The 21,693-nt window shown below is 30.6% G+C and overlaps 3 protein-coding genes across 3 annotated transcripts; 1 reads left to right on the top strand and 2 right to left on the bottom strand.

The window, feature by feature from the left end:
• Nucleotides 1-650: 650 nt before the first annotated feature.
• Nucleotides 651-3,041, bottom strand: LOC105769655 (uncharacterized). The gene is made up of 6 exons (XM_012590425.2): nucleotides 2,663-3,041; nucleotides 2,470-2,578; nucleotides 2,010-2,221; nucleotides 1,887-1,914; nucleotides 1,388-1,496; nucleotides 651-896 (listed from the first exon to the last, which is right to left on the bottom strand). The coding sequence occupies exons 1-6, from the start codon at nucleotides 2,930-2,932 to the stop codon at nucleotides 815-817; spliced, it is 810 nt and encodes a 269-aa protein (XP_012445879.1). The 5' UTR covers nucleotides 2,933-3,041; the 3' UTR covers nucleotides 651-814.
• Nucleotides 3,042-3,253: 212 nt separating this feature from the next.
• On the top strand, nucleotides 3,254-7,512 carry LOC105769652 (uncharacterized). The gene is made up of 9 exons (XM_012590420.2): nucleotides 3,254-3,468; nucleotides 3,731-3,836; nucleotides 4,252-4,532; nucleotides 4,688-4,793; nucleotides 4,885-5,298; nucleotides 5,408-5,484; nucleotides 5,572-5,696; nucleotides 6,275-6,526; nucleotides 7,173-7,512. Exons 1-9 carry the CDS (start codon nucleotides 3,335-3,337, stop codon nucleotides 7,193-7,195), a joined length of 1,518 nt encoding a protein of 505 aa, XP_012445874.1. The 5' UTR covers nucleotides 3,254-3,334; the 3' UTR covers nucleotides 7,196-7,512.
• A 1,467-nt stretch (nucleotides 7,513-8,979) lies between these two features.
• Nucleotides 8,980-11,924, bottom strand: LOC105771220 (WAT1-related protein At1g21890). The gene is made up of 7 exons (XM_012592632.2): nucleotides 11,626-11,924; nucleotides 11,451-11,513; nucleotides 10,965-11,081; nucleotides 9,978-10,215; nucleotides 9,732-9,890; nucleotides 9,490-9,641; nucleotides 8,980-9,403 (listed from the first exon to the last, which is right to left on the bottom strand). The coding sequence occupies exons 1-7, from the start codon at nucleotides 11,814-11,816 to the stop codon at nucleotides 9,190-9,192; spliced, it is 1,134 nt and encodes a 377-aa protein (XP_012448086.1). The 5' UTR covers nucleotides 11,817-11,924; the 3' UTR covers nucleotides 8,980-9,189.
• Between the last annotated feature and the right edge of the window lie 9,769 nt (nucleotides 11,925-21,693).

Below are 21,693 nucleotides of genomic sequence, written 5' to 3'. Positions count from 1 at the left end.
TACTCTTTTTTTCGCTTTCATCATCTTAGCAGTAATTAACACAGGAAGAAAAACAAATAAGAGAAGAAATAAGTTTGTTTGAATGAGAGAGAATATATAAAGATCTTATATTCAAGGTGTTGGCATTTGTCAGTGTATAAACCTACACATTGTCAAATGACACATGTCAAAAAAAGTTTATTAATTACGAAAAGAATTAATTAAGTATCAATAGAGGCGCTCCATAATAAGGAAGATGCCTCTTGTAAAAACCTTTTTACTACCAAGCTTTTATCTTTTGAATTGGTCGAAAAAGTACAACTTATTAAGTTGTTAAATTGCAATTGAGCCTTTGTCTTCAAACGGTTTGGCCTTAATCATGTTATTGGTCCCAAATTATTGGTTAGAGATTGGGTAACAGAGACTATTGAAAGTTTGGCACCAGCCTCATGACTCACTTTTTCTTTTCCTCTCATCATTTTAACATTAATTAACATCAAGAGGAAGAACAAGTGAGAGAGGAAATAAGTTTGGAATATATAAAGATATTATATTCAATATGTTGACATAAGTTTTATCTAAAAATCATGTTATAAAGTAACTCTTTTTCTAAAAAATATTTTCCACGTGTCTTCCTGGTACAAGTGAATATTTTACATGAGTAGCAATCATTCTGAAGCAATACAATTGATTCATTAAAAGAGTATTTCAAATATATTTACAACATGTACATTTTACAGCAACAAGAAGGATTTTAAACAAACCAACCGAGAATTGAAAGAATAATACAGTTCAAACAGACCTTTTCTTTTTATCTGATATTGGAGCAATAAATTCATAGAGCCCTCATTACAACTTTGCTGGTCGTGTGGATGCCCATTGCAGCAACTTTTACCACACTACGGGCTCTATATAACCTGTCAATGTCAAAAGATAAACTAAACCGTTAATTTACTAGATCAAAGATTACATAGGAACATGACTAAAACCTAGCACATTATACGACACTGAATGCTATGTTGTAGTATAATAGGCTATAAGTTTGTTCAAATGATACTTTCATCAATATATTGTATGAATTTAGCTCACAAGATATGTAGCAAAAAAGGTTCTACAGTACCTAAAAGAGTTCGCATAATCTAATGTATAAAAGGTATGATCGATTAAATGGATAATAATTCCTCTTTGGTTTTCATAAAACGGTGGGGGGAACCATTTATTATCAAACAGGCTCCATAAATTTTCAGTATGGATCTCATCATACTAAAAAATGGTGTATACAAAGTTAAATCAACAGACCCGTCCTCTCAAGGAAGAACAAGCTGACTCTTTACCTCAAGAGAATGGAAAGATACTGAAAAAATATGAACAAGAAAGAAACAATAATAAAAGGAACAATAAAACGCACCCAACCAGTGCAAGTCCCCAGGTTGACAACGCATAGAACAACTTTCCAGCATGCCAAATGCCCAAAACTTTCTCCAATTTGCTGACGCCTCCCAATGATTTAAGCAGAGCTGCTCATAATCTCATGATAATAAGTAATCTCATATAGTGTTCAGTTGACGAGAAGAGTGGCGAGAAATATAATTAGATTTCCTAAACTAAGGATAGCAATGTTCTGTGCTCAACTTCTCCGGCAAGTTTTCAAATGCCAGGCCATGAACTCATATAAACACAAAACCATTTTTCAGGGTCTAAATATTGAGGTCAACAACAATTGAAATCGTATGCCACATCTAAAATTAAATGCAATTTACTCTTTCTCAGAAGAATGAAACTGCATGATTTTACTGTCAATTATCATGAAGCATTTATCCAGTACAATAACCATTTTGCAAGGAAAAAAGATAAGTTTATTTAGGTAGTAAAGGCATAAAGCCAGGTGAAGTAAGTAGAAAACTTACTTTTCTGCAGTTCTTCTGGTGTCAAAGCCTGAAATACCAGGAACACGAACAAACATGAGAAAGCCTTTTTACATGTCATATATATCTTGAAAAGGATAAAAATCAGATCAGGCAGCTAAAAACCTGAGCTTTAGGATTGGACAAAATGCATTTGGCCATAAAGTTAGCAACCGCATCCACAACATGCTCCTCATTAATAACAGTATAAGTCTCATCATCGATTCCACTACACTCTTCAACATTGCTCGGAACCATTTCATCAGTTACCCATACCCACCAACTTGGTTCATTTTGGTTAACATTAATCAGAATTTCAGCAGAATGCTTATCATCCCCTAATTTAAAATCAAAATTAAAAAAACCATGGTAACTAATCAATTAAAATCAACATTCTTAACAATAAATAGAAGGAAAAGGAAAAATTTGCATCAACATTATTGTCACAGTTATTAATCCAACTTGATGCAGTAATACTTTATCAGTCCGATTAAGAATTTCTTGATGCATTCCCTACATTCAGGGAAAAGATATATATGATATCAGCAAGTGCAAATAATTGATACAAAAATAATAATATAAGAACCTGTAGCTTCCTTGAATGGAAACTCGATTTTAGTATTGGATCCGTTAAGAGATTTGAGTCGGAGCAAAAAGTCTTTAGATTCCACGGTAGATACCAACCGAGCATAGAGCTGCAATTAATTAAATAATTAGGTCCAGAAATAAAAAAGAAAAAGAAAATCAAACACAAAAAAAGGGTTATGAAATTTATGTACGTCAGGAGGACAATCGTTTAAATAAGCAGGAGATTCAGAGAGATTGTTGAGGAGTTTGAGGTTCTGTTCCAGAAGATTCCTGAGACGTTGATTTTCGGATTTTAGGCTTTCCAATTCTTTTTCGAGCTTGAAAGCGTCATGATTTTCAGGAGAATCATCATCGGGGTTGTGACGGTGGTGGAGGTGGTGGCAACATTCCATGGCGGTCCAAGCGACGTCGGCGACTTCGAGAACCGTCTTGGCAACCTCCACAGCTTCATGGCCAACCATTGTTTTTTAAAGAGAAACCCTATAAAACTGAACTTCGATTTTGGGATCTTTTTTGTTCCAAGAATTTTGATGTTTGGATTTGGGACAAATGAAAAATGTTGACGATGACATAAGATTTTTATGATTTTGTCGTTTAACGTATTGCGTGTCTAAAAGACCAAAATTTCCTATTTTTACTAAATAATTTCAATATTTGTGCAAAACATAATTATTTTGGACATTTTCCTCTACTTTGTAATTCTCAGAACCCACCACAGTGATTTTATTATAGTACACCCGCTTACACTGTATCTTTTCCTTATACCCCTTTTTTTCCTCGCTTCCCCGTTGCTTAAGGTTTTAGCACACTTTGTTTCTCTCTCTAAACCAGTAACAGTGAAACCTTCTCCTGAGTCCCGACAAATGGCAGAGGAGGCGCACGGTAACCCCGCCGCCGAAAAAGAAGCCAAGGGAGCGGCGGCGGAGATGGACGATATCGAGTCACGAATTACCACCGCCATGCGCTCTCGCGTTGGCCACTTCAAGGAACAATCCGAGTACTCTCTCTCCCTCTCTCGCTGTTTATTTCTTTCACTCTCCTTAAGTAGGTTTTCAGTTTCGAATCCATAAGTTTTGTGAAATGAATTGCTTTACATAGTCGAATTCTAGGGGTTCCTAGGTATTTCGGACGGATATTTGAAGGGTTTTATTCGAATTATTTGAGAGAATGTGAATATTGTGTATAACATTGGAATCTGTGGCTTATTTACTTCATAATTTTGTTTAATTTGGTTCTTTTTTTGGTTCTTTTATTTTAAGCTCATTGACTTTCGAGGGAGTTCGGAGATTGTTAGAGAAAGACTTGGGGCTAGAAACGTTTGCACTGGATGTTCACAAGAGATTTGTCAAGCAATGCCTGTTAAAGGTACTTCTTTTTCAATATTGGCTTTGGACTTCCCTCTTTTCTATCTTTTACTGGCTTGATAAGATTCTTTTTTTCTTATTTAGGCTTCGTGTAAATTTTGAGTCTTACTTTTGCTACTTGCTTTTTCTCTTCTAAAAGCAAAAGGTCTCTTTTAGATACAGAAGCCAATACTATTTTTGAAAAATTAAAACTAAAATTTGTTTGATATTGGGAAATGCATGATTTTACCTCTTTTTGCTTGGAATAATGTTAATTTATAATGCATCTTCGTGATTTGCTAAAATGGTATTAAAGCATTCTTAAGTTATATTTTAACTATTTGCAACTGGATGCAAACATTAAGTGTGCAATTGGGTACAAAATGCATGATTTTGCTTTTACTTGATCAGCATGTTTATCCATTCTTTATTTACAGTGGTTAGATGATGGCAATGACAATGAAGGCTCTAGTGGAACGGTGGAGAAAAATGTAAGTACAACCACTGAAGGAACAGAATCTCCCAAAGGAAGACAACCTAAGAAAGAAATAAAGGAACCTTGCTCTGAAGATGAGAAATTAGAAGAATCTCCAGTTTTGGGCCTTCTGTCTGAAAATAAAACTGTGAAAAATGATAATAAAGAAAATAAAGAAGTTTCTGAGAGTAAGATAAAGAAAGCTATCAGAAATAGAGCTTCATATGTGAAAGCTAATTCGGAGTAAGTATTACCGAATTGTTTGATAATTGCTACTAGTCAATGTGATTGCAATGCTTGTTCATTTTGTTGCATCATATTGTTTTGTATGCTATCTTTTCCAGTGCCTATGATATACTGAGGTGTAATATTGAATTATTGGAACTTTTATGTTTCAGAAAAGTCACAATGGCTGGACTCCGTCGTCTTTTGGAGGAAGATCTTAAACTTGATAAATATACACTTGATCCATACAAGAAGTTTATCGCTGAACAATTAGACGAGGTGGGCATAGTTTGTTTGCGAGAAGTCAATTTAGCTTCATAAACTGTAATGTGTATTGTAGCTTTCTTGTAATTTTTCTGTTAATGATCAGCTATTGAAGTCTGCTGAAGTTTCTGCACCTGCAAGTGAGGTTAAGAAAAAAAACCTCAAGAAAAATTCTCAGAGCAAAACTTCTGAAAAGGTTAGCAAGAAAGTAATTTCTGCTTCATCAGGAAGCGAGAATGATGAAGAGGGAGATGAAGAAGAAGAAGAAGATGATGATGAAGGAGAAGAAGAGGAAGAAGAAGAAGAAGTGAAGCCCAAAAAGAAGATCACTCCTAAAGGGAAGATTAAGAACTCTGAAGGGCTTAAAAAACGGAAAATACCTAAGAAGGAGGCAGAGATGCCTAGCAAGAAGAGAAGCAAGCATGCAGAAAGAAATTCAGATGATAATAGCAATGAAGAAGACAGTGGGAGTGTCTCTGATGATGGTCGCTCTCAATCTTCTTCTGCAAAGGCGGTGAAGGTCTTACTTCTTAATGCTCATTCTCTGTTCTAATCTATATTCTTTTAAGTCGTGCATCTTTTGATTTGATTTAAATTAAGCACCTTTTAATAATAGCAATGATATGCAGAGAAAAGAAACTTCTGCTCCAGTATATGGGAAACGTGTGGAACATCTAAAGTCGGTTATCAAGTCATGTGGGATGAGGTTTCTCTTTGACCAATTCTTTTATGAATCTTTGAACTCCATGAAGGTTGCAAGTCAGTGTATTCTTATTACTTATTTTATTTACAGTGTTCCTCCCTCGATCTACAAGAGGGTCAAACAGGTCCCTGAGAATAAACGTGAAGCCCAATTAATTAAGGAACTAGAGGAGGTTCTTTCCAAAGAAGGATTATCTGCAAAGCCTTCAGAAAAAGGTCAGGATTCTAGCCCCTGTACAACTCTTCTATTATTTATTTCTGGAGTTGACCTTGTTTCGGGAAAGATATTTGTTACTGAGAAAAGTGGGATTATGTTTTATTTTATCATTAGAAGCTTTTTAATGCTTGGATAACATTTTGGGAAGGGAGAGTTTTATTAACTAATTTTGTCATATAACGGATGCCTTGACCATCCATGAACGAGGATGATAATGAAACTATTCATTAAGAACTGGTACAGTGATACCTGTGTAAAGTGTAAACCAAGTTAAAACATGTCCATTTCTATTAATAATATCTTCAATGGGTAACTTAGTTTTGCTCTTTGTTCTTGTGCGTTGAGAGTTTCTGTGTCTGAACTCAGAAGGCTTGGTGATAATTGCTGTTTGAGCATTAGGTAGCAACTCTGTAAAATTCACATAGGATTGCAGAGACTTCCGTGCCCAGCATACTCCAAGCTGAATGCATTCTGATCCACAACTTGTGGTTTTGTCACCATTTACCACCACCATTTTATTCTTCTGCTTTATCTTTTCTTTAATTCTATTAATCTATAGTAGTATTTTAATTCTCAGAAATCAAGGACGTGAGGAAGAGAAAAGAAAGAGCGAGAGAGTTAGAAGGGATTGACATGAGTAATATTGTGTCAAGTTCACGTAGAAGGTCTACAACCAGTTTTGTTCCTCCACCAAAGCCTAAAATACCAGATATGAGTGATGATGATGAAAGTGAAGAAAGTGATGAGGATGATGGTGATGATGATGAAGATAATGATGATGCAGAAGCTGGTGATGATGGCAACAGCCAAAGTGAAGAATCAGAAGAAGGTGAGTATAAAGATTTGTGGTTATGAAGTTTTATTAACGAACTTTATGCACCATTAAATCTGGGGACCTTGAGTTTTGAGAATATTTATCATGTGACCGGGGAATAAACTCTGTGATCTTAAAGATTCTTTGTCCCCATAGACAGGAGTGAGTCAGTAGGTCATAAGCGTTCTAATGATAAACAAATTTATCACTCTTAGCCTACTAATAAATTCTTTTCCCCCTTTGTTAAAGTGCATTTACTTTTGGTGCATATGAGGAGAGATCTATGCCTTGGAGAGTTTATGTAGTACTTTGTGAATCTATGATTTCACAATTGGGCATGGGAAGTGTTTGTGACACTTTTCAGAAATGGGGGCAAATTCAATATCATACAAAAACACATAATATGAAGAATCAACTTTTAAGTGAATCAAGGTGTTAATGTCGTATAGTTGACCACAGAAAAGCCGTTGAATGCAAAGTGGAAATATTTGCAATGTAGTAGCATTTCAGACTCCTGAGTCCTGAATCATGTCCAAGTAGCTCACAGTGAAACCGGATTATGCTGCAATAATATTTTCTTTAATAACTTTTAGTTGGATAATAGGTTGCCTGTTCTAAGCTAGTGACAGTTGTCTTATATGATCTGTGCATATGTTTGCAGAAGAAGATGGTGACAGCGATTGAATCTTGGACGAGTTTAAACTTGCAAGGCAGTGGCTTGCTCATGGGCTGTTAGATTATGATGCTATATTATGTATCTGAGTTTAGTTTTCTACTGATATTTTGTAGTGTACTTGGTGTGTTGTTTAGTCCTTGATAGAAAAACATTGCTTCAATATTTTTTATTAGGATGTCCTATATTGTTGATTAATGCAGTGACTTAGGTTATTTTTCCGGAAGAACCTACCTTGCAAGCCCTAAATATTGACAATAACCGAATTTAAGGGCTTCATGATAAACCTTACAAAGTTAAATCATAGCCCTTTCGAGTTGGAATTCAAGGCTTTCATATTGTTGCTTGTTGTTATTAATTATTATGCTTCTTTGTCACTTCCAAACTATGCAGGGATGCAAAAGCTAGCTAAAGGAGACAACCTAGTCACTTGCCCTGATTTCTTGACTTGGAGGATGAAGACCTCAACTAACATAGGATGTTAGCTGGACCTAGCAGTTTGTGTATTATGTCGCCTTTGTATATATTTTTTTGATTTGCATAATTTTTTATGAAAATGATTAATAATTAGCATGCACATTTTTCTCGGTATGGCTCATGTGAAACCAGTTATTTACTCTTCAAATAAAGAGTTTCAAGCAACTTATTTAGGGGTTGGACTTTGGGTCTGATTTATTCGATCCCAATCGGGTTGGTTGAGATGTTGGGTAAGGAATTCGAGGTGCCAACTTAATTTTCCTTGGGAAAGAGATAGGTTAAAATACCTGGGAGGTCCTTGTATTATAGGGACTAGACTAAATTAGCTTTTTTATTATTAAATGTATCAATTTAGTCTTTATATTATTAAAAGAATCAAATAAATTTAAATTATAGCCTAAAAGTATTTTGAAAATTATTATTTTAATTGCAATTCAATTTCAAATAATAGATTTTCTATAAAATCATAAAAACTTAACAAAATATCAACTCTTTAAAACAATAAAAATATTTTTAAACCATAAATATTAATTCTATTCTAATTTAATGTTATTTGATTCCTTGTAATAATATAAAATTAAATTAATTTATTTAATAATAAAAGGATTAAATTAATCAGATCCCTATAATAAAAATATCTTTCAAAGTATGAGATATTGTGATATTATCTCAAATCTTACAACTTTTCTTACATCAGCATTCCTTTTGATTGAGCCTTAAAAAAGATATCACAGCTGGGCTAAGTTGTTTCTTGAAATTTAGCTGTGTATACAACACAAAAAGCCCACAGGCTTACATATGCTCTATATATTGTATATACCATGTGCTGTTATATTCTCTACATGTTGTATGATTTGTACTTAAAGTTTTGAACCTGTTTCCTTATATCCTTCTTTATGTAATGAACCGATGTTAGTATGAGAATGCAAGCTGTTATTTGTTAGGCACATAATTCAATAGGGGTTTGTTTTGTTGGGACGTAAATTTTTTTGGTGGAACATCTAATTTTTTCTATTTATATAAATACATAATTCTAAATAAGTAGATTTTGAAGTTTGTGAATTTTTGTTTTTTTAAAAAATAATTTTATAAACTTAGGTGGAGTGGAAAAATATTTTTGAAAAATTTGGCCTAATTACTATTAAAAAAATACTTTTTAAAAAATAAAACGTTATTTTGAAATATAATAATGTAAAGTAGAAGATATAATGAACTTGCTAATCTTCTAACTATCCGGTAACAGAGTGTCGAAGGTGCTTTCATACGCCGCAGGAGGACCGTATGAATATAGCTTTATCAGTAACAGGTAAGCACAATATCCTTGCAAAAGCAAAATTATATTTATAGACAAAAACTGTAGCATAGTACAGTGAAGAACCATTAACTTAAAAAGCTTTAAAAGCCCGACAATTGGTTTATTCTCTAACAAAACACTCAAGAGTCCATTTAGAGGAAGAGATTAGATTTAGATATATAAATCACTATTATAGCTTCAAAAAAACTTGGCTGCAAGTCTACAGTCATTGTTTCATGTTTCTCTAGTTAATTGACTCTCAGCTGGAATCTTCAATATCTTAGCAGGTAATTCCATGCTATCCTCCAACTTGGTCGATTTAGAACCGTCAGTGATTGGCAATTCTTGGACTTTACCGTTCTCTGTTGCTGTTGAGTTCTTCTGATCTTTACTTTTGCCCCATAGCACAGTGTAGAGTCCAAAGATTATGATTACAGTTCCTATTATGCTGGGAAAAAACAAAAGAAATTTACATGAGTGAATAATGCTAAATGGAAAGGAAATTCTAAGGTGTAAAATGATGAAGTAAAATACCTTCCCAAGTGAACTTTCTCTGCTAATATAAAAGATCCCAGAGCTGCAGTGATGATCATGCAAAGGGGACTAAAGGCAGTAACAAAAACTGGGCCTTGTTCCCTAATCACAACTCCTTGCGCATAATATGCGATTCCAGAACAAACCACTCCCTGATTCATCAATCATTTCATAATGTCAAAAAGGCTGTTATATTCATCTTTGAAATTCATTGTTTTGGCCTTTCTTTTAGTACTACTTACAGAATATACAGCAGCTAGCAAGCTTGAATCACATCCAATTTTCCAGGCATGCATATCTCTTTCCATCACAAATGACACTGCTGCACCTCCTATGGTCCCAACGAAGCATATCAAAGCTGTAAGGGAGAGCTCTGCTGGGTACATCTTCAATGTAAATGACTGAAACCCCCCAAAAAATCATCAAAAACCCAAGTTAATTAGCAACATTCTAGGGTATTGAAGAAGTGAAATGTTTTAACAACTGACCTGCAAAATGTAGAATCCTGACCAGCCCCAGCATCTGGCTAGGAGCATTAGTGTCCCAGCAACCCAATGCTTGGCCTCGGCTTCGTTGGTGGCACCGTGGTTGCTTCCCCCTTGCAACTTTATGAAATTGATTGCTGGACCTTTGTACATTGTCATGATAATTGCTCCAGGGACCATGATTACTGTTCCTATTATCTTGGCTATGCTGTGCACCTTCTTCAACTTCACTTTCTCCAACCTAATTCACAAAGTCCATACTTGATGAGTTATTCCCATCATTCCTCAAGATTATTATGTCATAAAAGGTTAATCTAGTCTAGCTAAGCTCAAATTATAATAAACTTGAGCTTGATTCAGAATTCAAGGCTCTAAATTAGATTCAAGATAAAGATTCAATTGTTAGAACTTACTTTGATTAAATTTATTGACTTAGTAGAAAGTGAGCTTGAGCTTAACAAATTTGTTCAAGAAATAGAGAATATAAAAAATTGTAAATAACTTGGAGTAGCAATAGTGAATTAGTGAAGTGCAAGAAGCATTTAATATTCTAAAAAGTTTATCATGAATATTCCATAAGATGCATATGAGAAAAGATTGCATAAAGCCATAAACCACATATAAATTAGATAATTTAAAAAAAAAAATGGAGATACAGATAGATAGATGGATGAATGATGATGGCAACTTTCAACTTGGAAATTACTGGTTTGGTCTAAGGTGGGAGCTTATGCCAAACGGTGGCCCCCCACACCCACCTCTCCACATATTATTGCCGCATATATACTTGGCGCATGCAACTTTCGTTTTCTTCCTCTCATTCTTATTGCACGCCTCTTATTCATTTCATTTTTTTTTTCTTATCTTGTGGTACTGGTTAATAATAAATCACCTTTCCTTTGAAAAAATTTGCACGCTTCTTATTATAGCGTTTATGGGAATATGAATCAGTAAATTAAAATTAACTCAACTATATATAAATATATATACCTGAAAATCAATGCCATAACGAAGGTAATGGCAGGAATCACATTGACAGTGGCAGATGCAAGCGTTGCTGTCGTGTATTTCATCCCCAGATAGTATAGATTTTGGTCCACCACTGGCCTGTTCATCATCATTTATCCAATAATTAGACTTTTTTTTTTTTCCTTCGTTCATTTAGCATGAATTATATGTTATGTGACGGACTCATAATCGATGATGAACTTTAAAAAGAAAAATGAATATATTTGTTTATTAGATATATACCTGTATAAATACTTATACGGATACTATTCGATACACATGTTATGTAATGAATTGATAAGCAAAATATGTCGTGGCTATATATATGTACACAGGGTTTAATTTCATCTGCATGGAACGTATTCCCATGTGTAATGCATGAAGTGCAATTCTGCATCAACACACATATATGTATGCACGTATGAATGTGCATGCATGAAAAACAATTCATATGTTGGGAGCCATTACTCTAGGAAACCAAGCACCAGGATTCTGAGGAGAATGGGGAGAGTCAGCTTGGGTCTTATTTTCCTGTACGGAAAGAAGAACCAAGAATTGAAGTAAGCAAATTTATAGTGTGTTAGAGTGAGTAATAGGAAGGAAAAGAAAAATAAAAGACTGTAGAAAGATAAAAAGTTGAGACCTTTCAAGCACAAGAGCGAAGGGCGCAATAACAATGGTGGCAACCAAATGACGATAAACAGCAAGAACGTAATGGTTCATTCCATGCTGCAAAGAGACCATGGTTATAACATACATCCCTGCAAATCCAAACTGGAGGGATATCATTGACAAGTATGGCTTCGCCTTGTTCAGCCCTAATGACACTGCCATTTTCCCCTCAAACAACTATACTTAATTCTATGTGCCTCTTCTGCCTTTCCCTCTTGCTCTCTCTTTCTCTCTGTTTATATATGTAAATATAATTGATTCTTCTTTTCAGATATGTTGCCATTGAAATGAGACAAGGGCTTCTTATAGGCAAGTAAAAGGTGAAGGCCAGGAAGATGTGAAAATGTTCTCAAAGTGCCTAACCTGAAGGAAAGAGAAATTCAGAGAATCAAGACAAATTTGCTACTCTCATCTCCATTATTACATCAATCAAATCCCCTATCCTATTTCTTTTTCTTTTTAGTTCGAAAATGATTTATCTTGCATGCATCAGCTCCCTTATTTCATAAAACTTCAAAATAATTTCCCTATTTTGGTTCAAATTTGATGCAGTGAACCATAGGACGCTACATCATCAATTAGAAGTAAAGTTTATTGAATTTATTTTTAAATTTTTAAATATTATTCATTGATATATCCATTAAATATAAATTTATTTTTTATAGGTTAATAATTTTTACTGATACTATATATAATTTTATGTACAGTTAATAAATCAGATAAATCAGATATATAATTTTAATATTGTAAATTGGATTTGGCCATTTCTTGTAGATAACAATATAACATGACACAAAATGAAGAAAAGAAAACGATATAAAAATATTATAATATATTATATAAAACATAAAATAAATATTCTTACATTTCTACATTTTGTGCCCCAATTACCCTTCACATCTTAATTTATGTTTAGGAGTCCTATGTACACTTCACCAACAAAAAATTATATGAAATAGGAATATTATTCTTTTCCAATAATTTAATATCACATCAATAGTTTTATTCTAAAATTTAGAACTTTCATTTAAATTTAATTTTTAAGATAAAAATATTGATATGACATTAAATTATTAAAAACTCTCAATTGAAATTGAGAAACCTCATTCCTTGGATAACTTTTATTGTTAGTTATAGATTTATGGTTTTAAGAATCCTAAATCTTTTAGTAATATCTTTAATGCGATATATATCTCTTATTAAAGCACCAATTAAAACCATTGAAAGCTTTTAAATTTGATTGGAAGTAATTGGAATGTAGAACTTATCATGGATGGAGTTGAGTTGGATCAAAGCAAGATTTTAGGTTCGGGTTTAATCCGACTTAAAAAATAGGCTTAAAATTTTTTTCAAGCTCGATCCAGATAAAAAAAATACTAAACTTGAACTGGTCGGCCCATATTAAAAAAATTATATTATTTTTATATAAGAATAAATTTAAAATATATATATACATCAAATGCACTAAAAACATTAAAATAAATATTTCTCAACAAATTGAAAATACATCAAATAAAAATCTTTATACTTAAATAACACTAAAATAATTACAATTTAACAAGTAAACACCTCTAAAATAAACTAGTTTACTTATATATATAAATATTTTATTTATAATAAACTCAAAATTGGTATAATTATTTAATATAGGGGCGGAATCATTTAACATTTCAATTTCGAGTTTAATCCAAAAAAAAGTTTTTTTTTTCTAAAAGAAAAGAAAATTGAATAGGAAAAAGGATTAGTGAAAGCGGCTATCACATCCAAACAAAGAAAATATGACAAATTGTAATCCGTACACCAAAAATGAGTACAAATTTCGTACTTACCCTTGCTCCAAATTCCAGATTCTCTTATCCACTGGGAAAATGCTGATAATCTAGAACCCCAAAATTGGGCGACCAAATATGCTAAAACAATACTTTAATAATATTAAAGGAAATGCCCCAATAAAAAGTTTATTTAATACATAGGAAAGTGGGTATCTACTCGAATCATTGGTGTCAAATGAAGATAAGTCTTAGTGCTTTTCAAATATGCATGCAAATGCAGAAGTTTTCTTGTGGTGTTTGTTGAAGTGTGGGTGCCTATAATAATGGCCACCAATTTATATTCTTAAAACTAAATTTATTATTTCATATATTTAAAAATTCTAAACTTGTAAAAGAAACTCGTTTAATTTTAATCGATTCGGATTTTTTTAACAAGAAACAATTAGAAAGCGAAAACAATGACAATAAATTAATTAGAAGTAACAATCATGAAATCAAGATCCGTCTCGAGAAGCTCTTGTAATAAGGTTGAGGCCTCTTTATATATTTGAATTTGATCATAATTTTAGCTTACAAATTTAGCCATCCAATCAGTTACTCTATTGTGTTCTCTAAGAATGTGTCGAAAATAAATTTTTTAATTTCGATATAGAAATTAATTAATCAAACACAACTCCAATATCGTATTATTGCTCGCATGCATCACCAATTAAGATAATTTCCACAACTAATTCAGAATATTTATTCCATTGGGTGATTTGAGTTCACACTTGAGAGAGAATATATGCATTCGCTTAGAATAAATCGATTAAGTTTCAGATCACGAAAAAAAATATATGAAGATACGTTTCTTGGTATATAGCATGCAAAAAGGAGAATATTTGGTATGGCAGGTATAACTTTTCTTCTTATAAATTTGAAGGATAATTCAGAGATTAATTATAATATTATAACTCAAATATGAACGTATGACCAAAATTTAGGACATTTGTCAACGTATATATAAAAAGAGAACATTCATTATTATCATTAATTTAAGGGATAAATTTTAATTTAATCTACAATTTCATACATAGACTTTGATTGTAGTTCATATATATATATAAAATTTTAATTTTGTTTTAATTATATATATTTAAATAAATAAATACATCAAATTAAATATTTTTATAATGGACAAATATAATTATTTGTGTATGTAATATATAAACTTAAAATGATGCCATATCAATAATTACGTTAATAATTTGTGAGAATTGGATCAAATAAAAAATATAAAATTAAAGTTTATGTATAAAATTTCACCTTATTAAATTAGAGTTAATATATTATTTTAAAATTTATCTTTTTTTAAGTTAATTCTCAATCTATTCACCAGAAAGATAATAAAAAGCATAACCTCGGTTATTCTAAAATAAAAGAAAAAAATTTATGGTTAGCCAAAAGAGGAAATAAAATTACTTTAAATAATTGGTTAATTTATACAAATGATTTATGTCCGTGTTTCTATTTTGGTTATTCAATTTTATTTTTTTAATTTGGACATTAGTGTTTGAATTTGTTCCTATTTTGGCTACATTCCATTCCGGGTGTAAATGAGATATTGGTACTTGTAAATTATTCGAATTCGACTCAAAAATGATTTGAACTCGATTTAATAATTATCAAGCCAAATTCAAACCTATTATATAATACTTGACTCAAATAACTCACGAATCTTATCGTGCTTTTTATATCTTTATATTATTAAATTACGCTATTTCCTTCATATTTAGTGCACATTTTCCTTTTGGCAAATAAGATGTTGGGAATTAATATTATTTCCTCTATCAAATCACAGGAAACAGACAAAACAAGAAAGAAAAAGGAACCCAGATTTGATGTATGATTTATTTTATCCAACATAATTAAATAATATATAATTCATCATCAACTTATAGCTAGCATAGATTCAGTTCTGATTTTTGATATCGTAAAAACAAACTTATTTTTATGGATGATTACTAAAAATTAATTTGTGACGTATAATTAGGATAAATATCAAAATTATATATACTTAATATGTAATTATATACATGAATTTTAATTTTGTATAATTTTATATATGAAATTTTGATTTAATTCAATTCTTGTAAATTATTAAAACCATTATTGATATAAAATCATTTTATGTTTATATATTGCATGCATAAATAATTATATTTATCCATTATAAAAATAAATTAGTATCTATTTCTTTAAATGTGTATGATTAAATCAAAATTAATGTTTTAAGTATATATTTGAACCACAATTAGAATTTTACGTGTATAATTACACCAAATTAAAATTCATGTATACAATTACACATTAAACCAAAATTTATATATAACTTTAAGATTTATTCCATTAAATTATAATATTTAGAGTTTACTGTACTTGCAACAATATCCACAATAAAAATTCTTCATGCTTTATACTTAGGTCAAAGTTAGGAGAAAGTAGAGGCTTCGCCCTCTTTGGTTAAAAGATTTCTTTTTCATTTTTAGTTTATTCTAAAATTAATAATTTAATTTAAATACTTTTATCCCTTTGATTAAATAATTTTTTTTATTTTTAGGTGCTTCTTAAAATTAATAATACAATGTAAGTACTATTAACACAAAATTTTCACTTCATCGATGTTACCATTAATTTTTTCGGTAAAAGAGAGTAAATTGATTCCTTTCAAAATATTAAAACAATTTAATCTTTATCAGTTTTAAAATGTGCAATTAGTTAAACACGGCATTAATTTTTTTATCAATTGTATATGATTTTGATTGGTATAATAATAAATTTAATCTTCAAAGTTTACACATTCGTCAATTTAGTCCTAATTTAACAAATTTATCTCACAACATTTGTGTAAATATGAAAATGTTGAGGCTGAATTTGTTGAATTTTTAGAATTAAGGCTAAAATGACAAACACAAAATATGTAAGTATTGAAGGCTAAATTTATTACTATGCTAATCAAAATTATGTACGATACTAACACAAAGATTAATTTCCTCACTTTTAAAATTGACAGATTAAATTACTCTAATTTTTAGAGGGCCAATTTGTCCAATTTATTTATTTTTCTAATTAAACTTTAAAAATAAAAACGTCAAAAAGAATTGCAAAATTCATCACCCACACGATTTACAATCTACACTTAATGTTAATAACTTATCAATAATAAGAAAAATGTTTTCTAATTTATAATTACGTTGTCTTATATATATTGAATAATTTCCTTATCATATTTGCTCTATTTGATATAATGATTATAACTAGTCATAGTCCTCTTCAACCCATAAATAGGAAAATAATGTGTTTCAACACACTCGAATATATGTCCTCTTATATTGGTAACAATACCCATACCAACCAATTAAGACTCAATCGACTTATCTTATATATATATATATATATATATATATATATATATATATATATATATTAAAACAGAATCACTTAATTAGAAAAGATATTGTCCTATGTGGATAATTTATTTGTTTGATATATTTGCAATTTTGAATGTGGGAATTATCTCATGCATTTCAAATATTTTGATTTGATTTAATTTAATTTATAAATACTTTAGAAAATAAATAATATTTATTGACTTGATTTTTTCAAAATTTATTTCATGCATAATGATGCTAATATGTATTCAGATAATTAATAAAAAATCAAACTTAAAATAATTGGAATATAAATTAATTAAAATACGCTAATTTATAAGCTTTTATTAAATATGAAATCATGTTGAATAAATTAACAAGTTTTTTTTTTCTTTAGGTATTTGAACAAATTAACCAATAAAATAAATTGTTGAAGATGTGTAAAAACAAATGGGGATGGTGCTTTGATGATTGGATTCCAACGAAAAGGAGAAAAAGAAGGTGGTGGTGGAACCTTGCGGTGGATTCCTACCTTAGTAATGGCTATACATATACACACAGTAATCCCTTATATTTCTTAAGTTTATATTAAAAATTCATGTTTACACATCATAGAAAATGACACCCTCCAATGCCCGTTGTGGCCATGGGACCTTCTTCACCAAGTAAAATTTTGCCTTTGCTTTCGTCTTTGTCCTTTGTTTTCTGTTCTTCCTTTCTTTAGGTCAATGATAGAAACCTTAACCTAATCAATCTCAAATCATGCTAATTGATTTATCTCAATTAATTTACATTATTATTTTTAAGAGATAAATGTGGATTTATCTAAAGGCTAAACTTCAATATGAGTCAAAATAAAAATTCACATATTGTCAAATTTAATTCTTAATGTTTATAGTTTTTTATCAATTTGAATATTCTAACTTAAAAAAAATCAAATTTGACCATCAACCTTTAAAATAGACTTGAATTGATTTTTTTATCGAAATAGTTATTAAAATGTTAATTTTTAAACATGGTAGCTCGTATGGCAACTGCATGTATTTCATGTTAATTTTTTTGAATTTTATAATTTTTAAATTATTTATTGACATGAAGTATATGTAAATTGTCACGTAGGTTGGCATGCCAACATCGTTACAAAAATTAAACTTTAGTCAACATTTCCATTAAGTAAAAGAGATTTGATTCTTTTGAAAGCTTAATGTCCAAATTTAGTTGCCAAAGTGAAAAAAAAATGAAAACATTGAGAGCTAAATTTGATATTAAAAATTTTAAATTCAAACCAACTCAACACGGGTAGATTAAGTTGTTATTTAATGATAAATTGTTGGTTAAAATACTCTTCATATATTCAGAACTTAGTCCTACTTTTATTTCCAATAATTTAGTACATCTACTTTTCAATTTCAAAATTTAAATCCAGTTGTTGACACCTTTAAGATATTCTGTTAAATTCGTTTGTGTAATATTTTGAAATAAAAAATACTTAGTTGATAGCCATATAGAAAAACGACGTTATAATGAATTTGAATTTAAGAGAAAATTTTAACAATTGGGCTTGAATTTTAAATCCAAAAATAGAAAAATTAAATTCTTTAAAATAAAAGTTGAGGAAAAATTCCAAAGCTATTTAAATAAATATTAATATGAAGATTCTAACATTTATTATTTTTATTAATAATGAATGTGACTTTTAACTCTATAAATCAATTAATAAGGTGTCACATGACTTTAATTAATATTCTAAAAATTCTAAAAATAAATGAGACACAACCCTTATCAAATAATAATTTGATAAATTTATATAGAAGAAAAGTTGGGGTCGGCCCCAAGCATTCTTACAAGATATGAAATTAAACAAACTGATATTCGATATTCGTTGTGTTAGTAATCTCTCAAAGTTAATGACGTTTGGATTCACAAGATAACGAATAATGGATCAATTTATTTTTATGCTTACATCATTTAAAATTTTTAAAATTAAATTTACTTATAATAGCTTAACATGACATAGTGCAATGTGGATGCTGAGTCATTTTTACCGGCTGCTTATACTTCTTTTGCTGCTGCCCTTCAAGACAATGAGTGTGGAGTCGATTGCACCTTATTAACAGTCAGCTAGAGTTTTATTTGGCAGAGATCTTTAACCGTTTGAGCGTGTTGGTTTTGGTATTTAAAACTTAACTCTATTGTCGTCGAATTTGATTATTTATAAATTGCTAATGTCTTGAATTCTATAAGGAGTGATGATTCTGAGTTTGGGTTATAAGTTCAAGTTCAAGATTATCTTTTTCTTAAATCTCAATTAATAATTTATCCGTTGTTTAGATTCGAAGGGATGTTAATAAGGTGATTCATAATTTAGCTCGAGTGACCTTATCTCATGCAATCTCTTCTCTTTTTTATGTTCCATTAATTTTATTGTTGCCAATAATTAGTGATAGCCATGAAATGGAGGAGGAAATTGATAGGACTGGGTGTACGAGACAAGCCGATCAGCTTGGGGTTTACATGATTCCTCCCTATTTCTTAGCTTGTGTTTGACTATTTTTACTATTTTATTTTAATTGATAGTTCATTTAAAAAAAAATAAAAAAACCCTTTAACCTGACATATAAAATTATGCACATTAATATATCAAATATTAACCTATAATAAATTTACAATAAAAAGTGAAAAGTTTCAAAAAAAATGCTAACAGCATAAATTTAATAATTAAATGATTTGATATTAAGAATACATTTATTAATAGATTTCCTTGAAAGAAAGTGAGGTTAATATATTATGTGAGTGAAAAATAAGATTATGTAATAAATATATTTATAAAAAGTATATAAAAATAAATAAGTTTTAGTTGATATGATAAAATAAATAAGATTATGTAATAAATATATTTATTATGTGTGTAACTATGTATTTTTTATCAACATCTTTAAAATAACATAGATATCTTTTTAAAAAAATTTATAAATTGTTAAATTTTAATAATTATTTAAATTTTTATGAAGAATATGTGAACTATCACACACGAGTTCTCAAGTTAGTGATGTTAAAATTTTTATGATTTAGTTAATTATTTCTTTTAAAAATGCAATTAGACTGCATTTCTAGTGTCGAGGGATAAAATGATTTAAAAAAAAAAAAAGAGGAAGAAGAAATAGGAATAACGTGATCAGTAAAAGAGTAATGGGTATGATCTAAATTTATCCTTACGCGTAAGAAGAAAAACATGTCCCTTAACTAGAAAACCATGTAAATAAGGTTTAACAAGGAATCTATGTGGGTGTGCCTGTTTTCCCATTTTAACAGTATATAAATATTTCCTGGAAGAAGTAACTGATAAGTAAATACTGTTATGTACTGTTTTTGATAAAATATGGTTAGATAGACATCATCGATCATTTGTTTAATGTTTTGGAATCTCTAAGTTTGTTCCACTTTCACCTTTGGGATCTTATATTGCTGCTTAGCTAAGGCAAAGTTGGCAAGTGCGCATATATATATATTTATATTTTTATATATAAAAATCCATAAAGCTGATGACGACGACGACAATGATAATGATATAGTGATGACGATGATGGTGAGAAGGATGAGTCTCCTCTTTTGCTTAATTATTGGGTCTTCTAGACCTATCGACCAAAGATATTAAGGCACAAATCATATATGACTCCCCAATTCTCCAATGATAACCCTGAACATAGCCATTAGAGGATTATCCATACGTTACGCTGATAACAAAGCAATTATATTAATCTATTGATTTATGGAACATCGGCCATAGAAGCTATCATTATAGCATATTTGGAAAGCAATAAAAGATCTATATTCGTATATATATAAGTGGTTGTTCTGTTCTTATCATTCTGGTGCATTTAATTTGCAGTAAGATTCCTGACGTGTAACCAAAGGCTTCATCACATATAACATACTTTCTTTTAAGATTTTATTTGCCAAATCTCAATATACCCAAGGCTTGCTGAGCCTTTTTTTTTTATATGCAAAAAAGGACAAAGGTAAAAGCCTCAACTGTGTAGATCAAAGCCACCTTCCAAATTTAACACATGCGTGCATCTTGATGAGATCATATAAGATTTTCCATTCCAAACTTAAAATAGAATTGGGTTGTTTTTCCTTTCCCTGTAATGGAAAGAGAATAGTGATGTACTCCAATGTTTGATGCACCATTTTGTTTGGCTCTGTCATGTTGCAAATAAACAAAATAATATACCAAGTTGCTTCAAAGTGGTGAATAACAAGTTGAGCAAAAGTAATAGAATATAGAACGTATTTCAACCTGGCATCATTAATTAAATTTAGTGTATCAATCAGTGACCAGTTTTTTGCCTTTCAACACTGTTCCAAGCACATGAAATTGTTGTTATAGGTATATTTTATAGGGAAGTTCCCGCTATTGGGGATGACGCATCGCTTGCAATCCTAAGCATAAACGAGAAGCCGCTGAATAATAGTGGGCAGCACCATGATTTGGTTATAGATAAACTTAATAATCTGCAAAAACAAATCCTTGGTTATGGTGGAGACGCCATTGAAAAAAAAAACAACAATCAGGTTGAATAGGGGAAATATAGGGAAACATCTTTTTTCTGGACACAGTTTTTTCGACCTCATGGTTGCAGAATATTGGGATGACTGTATCCCACACTATACGAAAAACAAACCCTCCGTTAGGAAACCATGGTGACTCAACGTATAGTGGAGTCACATCACATCTCTAATGCTGCCCTGTGTTTATTTTAATTTACTTTTCCATTTTGCATCATGACGTAGTTCGGCTCCCCCTTCCATTTGCAAGATTCATTACTTGATTATCTTTAAAGGCTAAACCCAGAA

The sequence above is a fragment of the Gossypium raimondii genome, chromosome 5 (genome assembly GCF_025698545.1).
Source record: "Gossypium raimondii isolate GPD5lz chromosome 5, ASM2569854v1, whole genome shotgun sequence".
Classification (NCBI taxonomy): Eukaryota; Viridiplantae; Streptophyta; class Magnoliopsida; order Malvales; family Malvaceae; genus Gossypium; species Gossypium raimondii.
The sequence above is the reverse complement of the archived record's forward strand: the minus strand, read 5'-3'. Positions and strand labels throughout refer to the sequence as shown.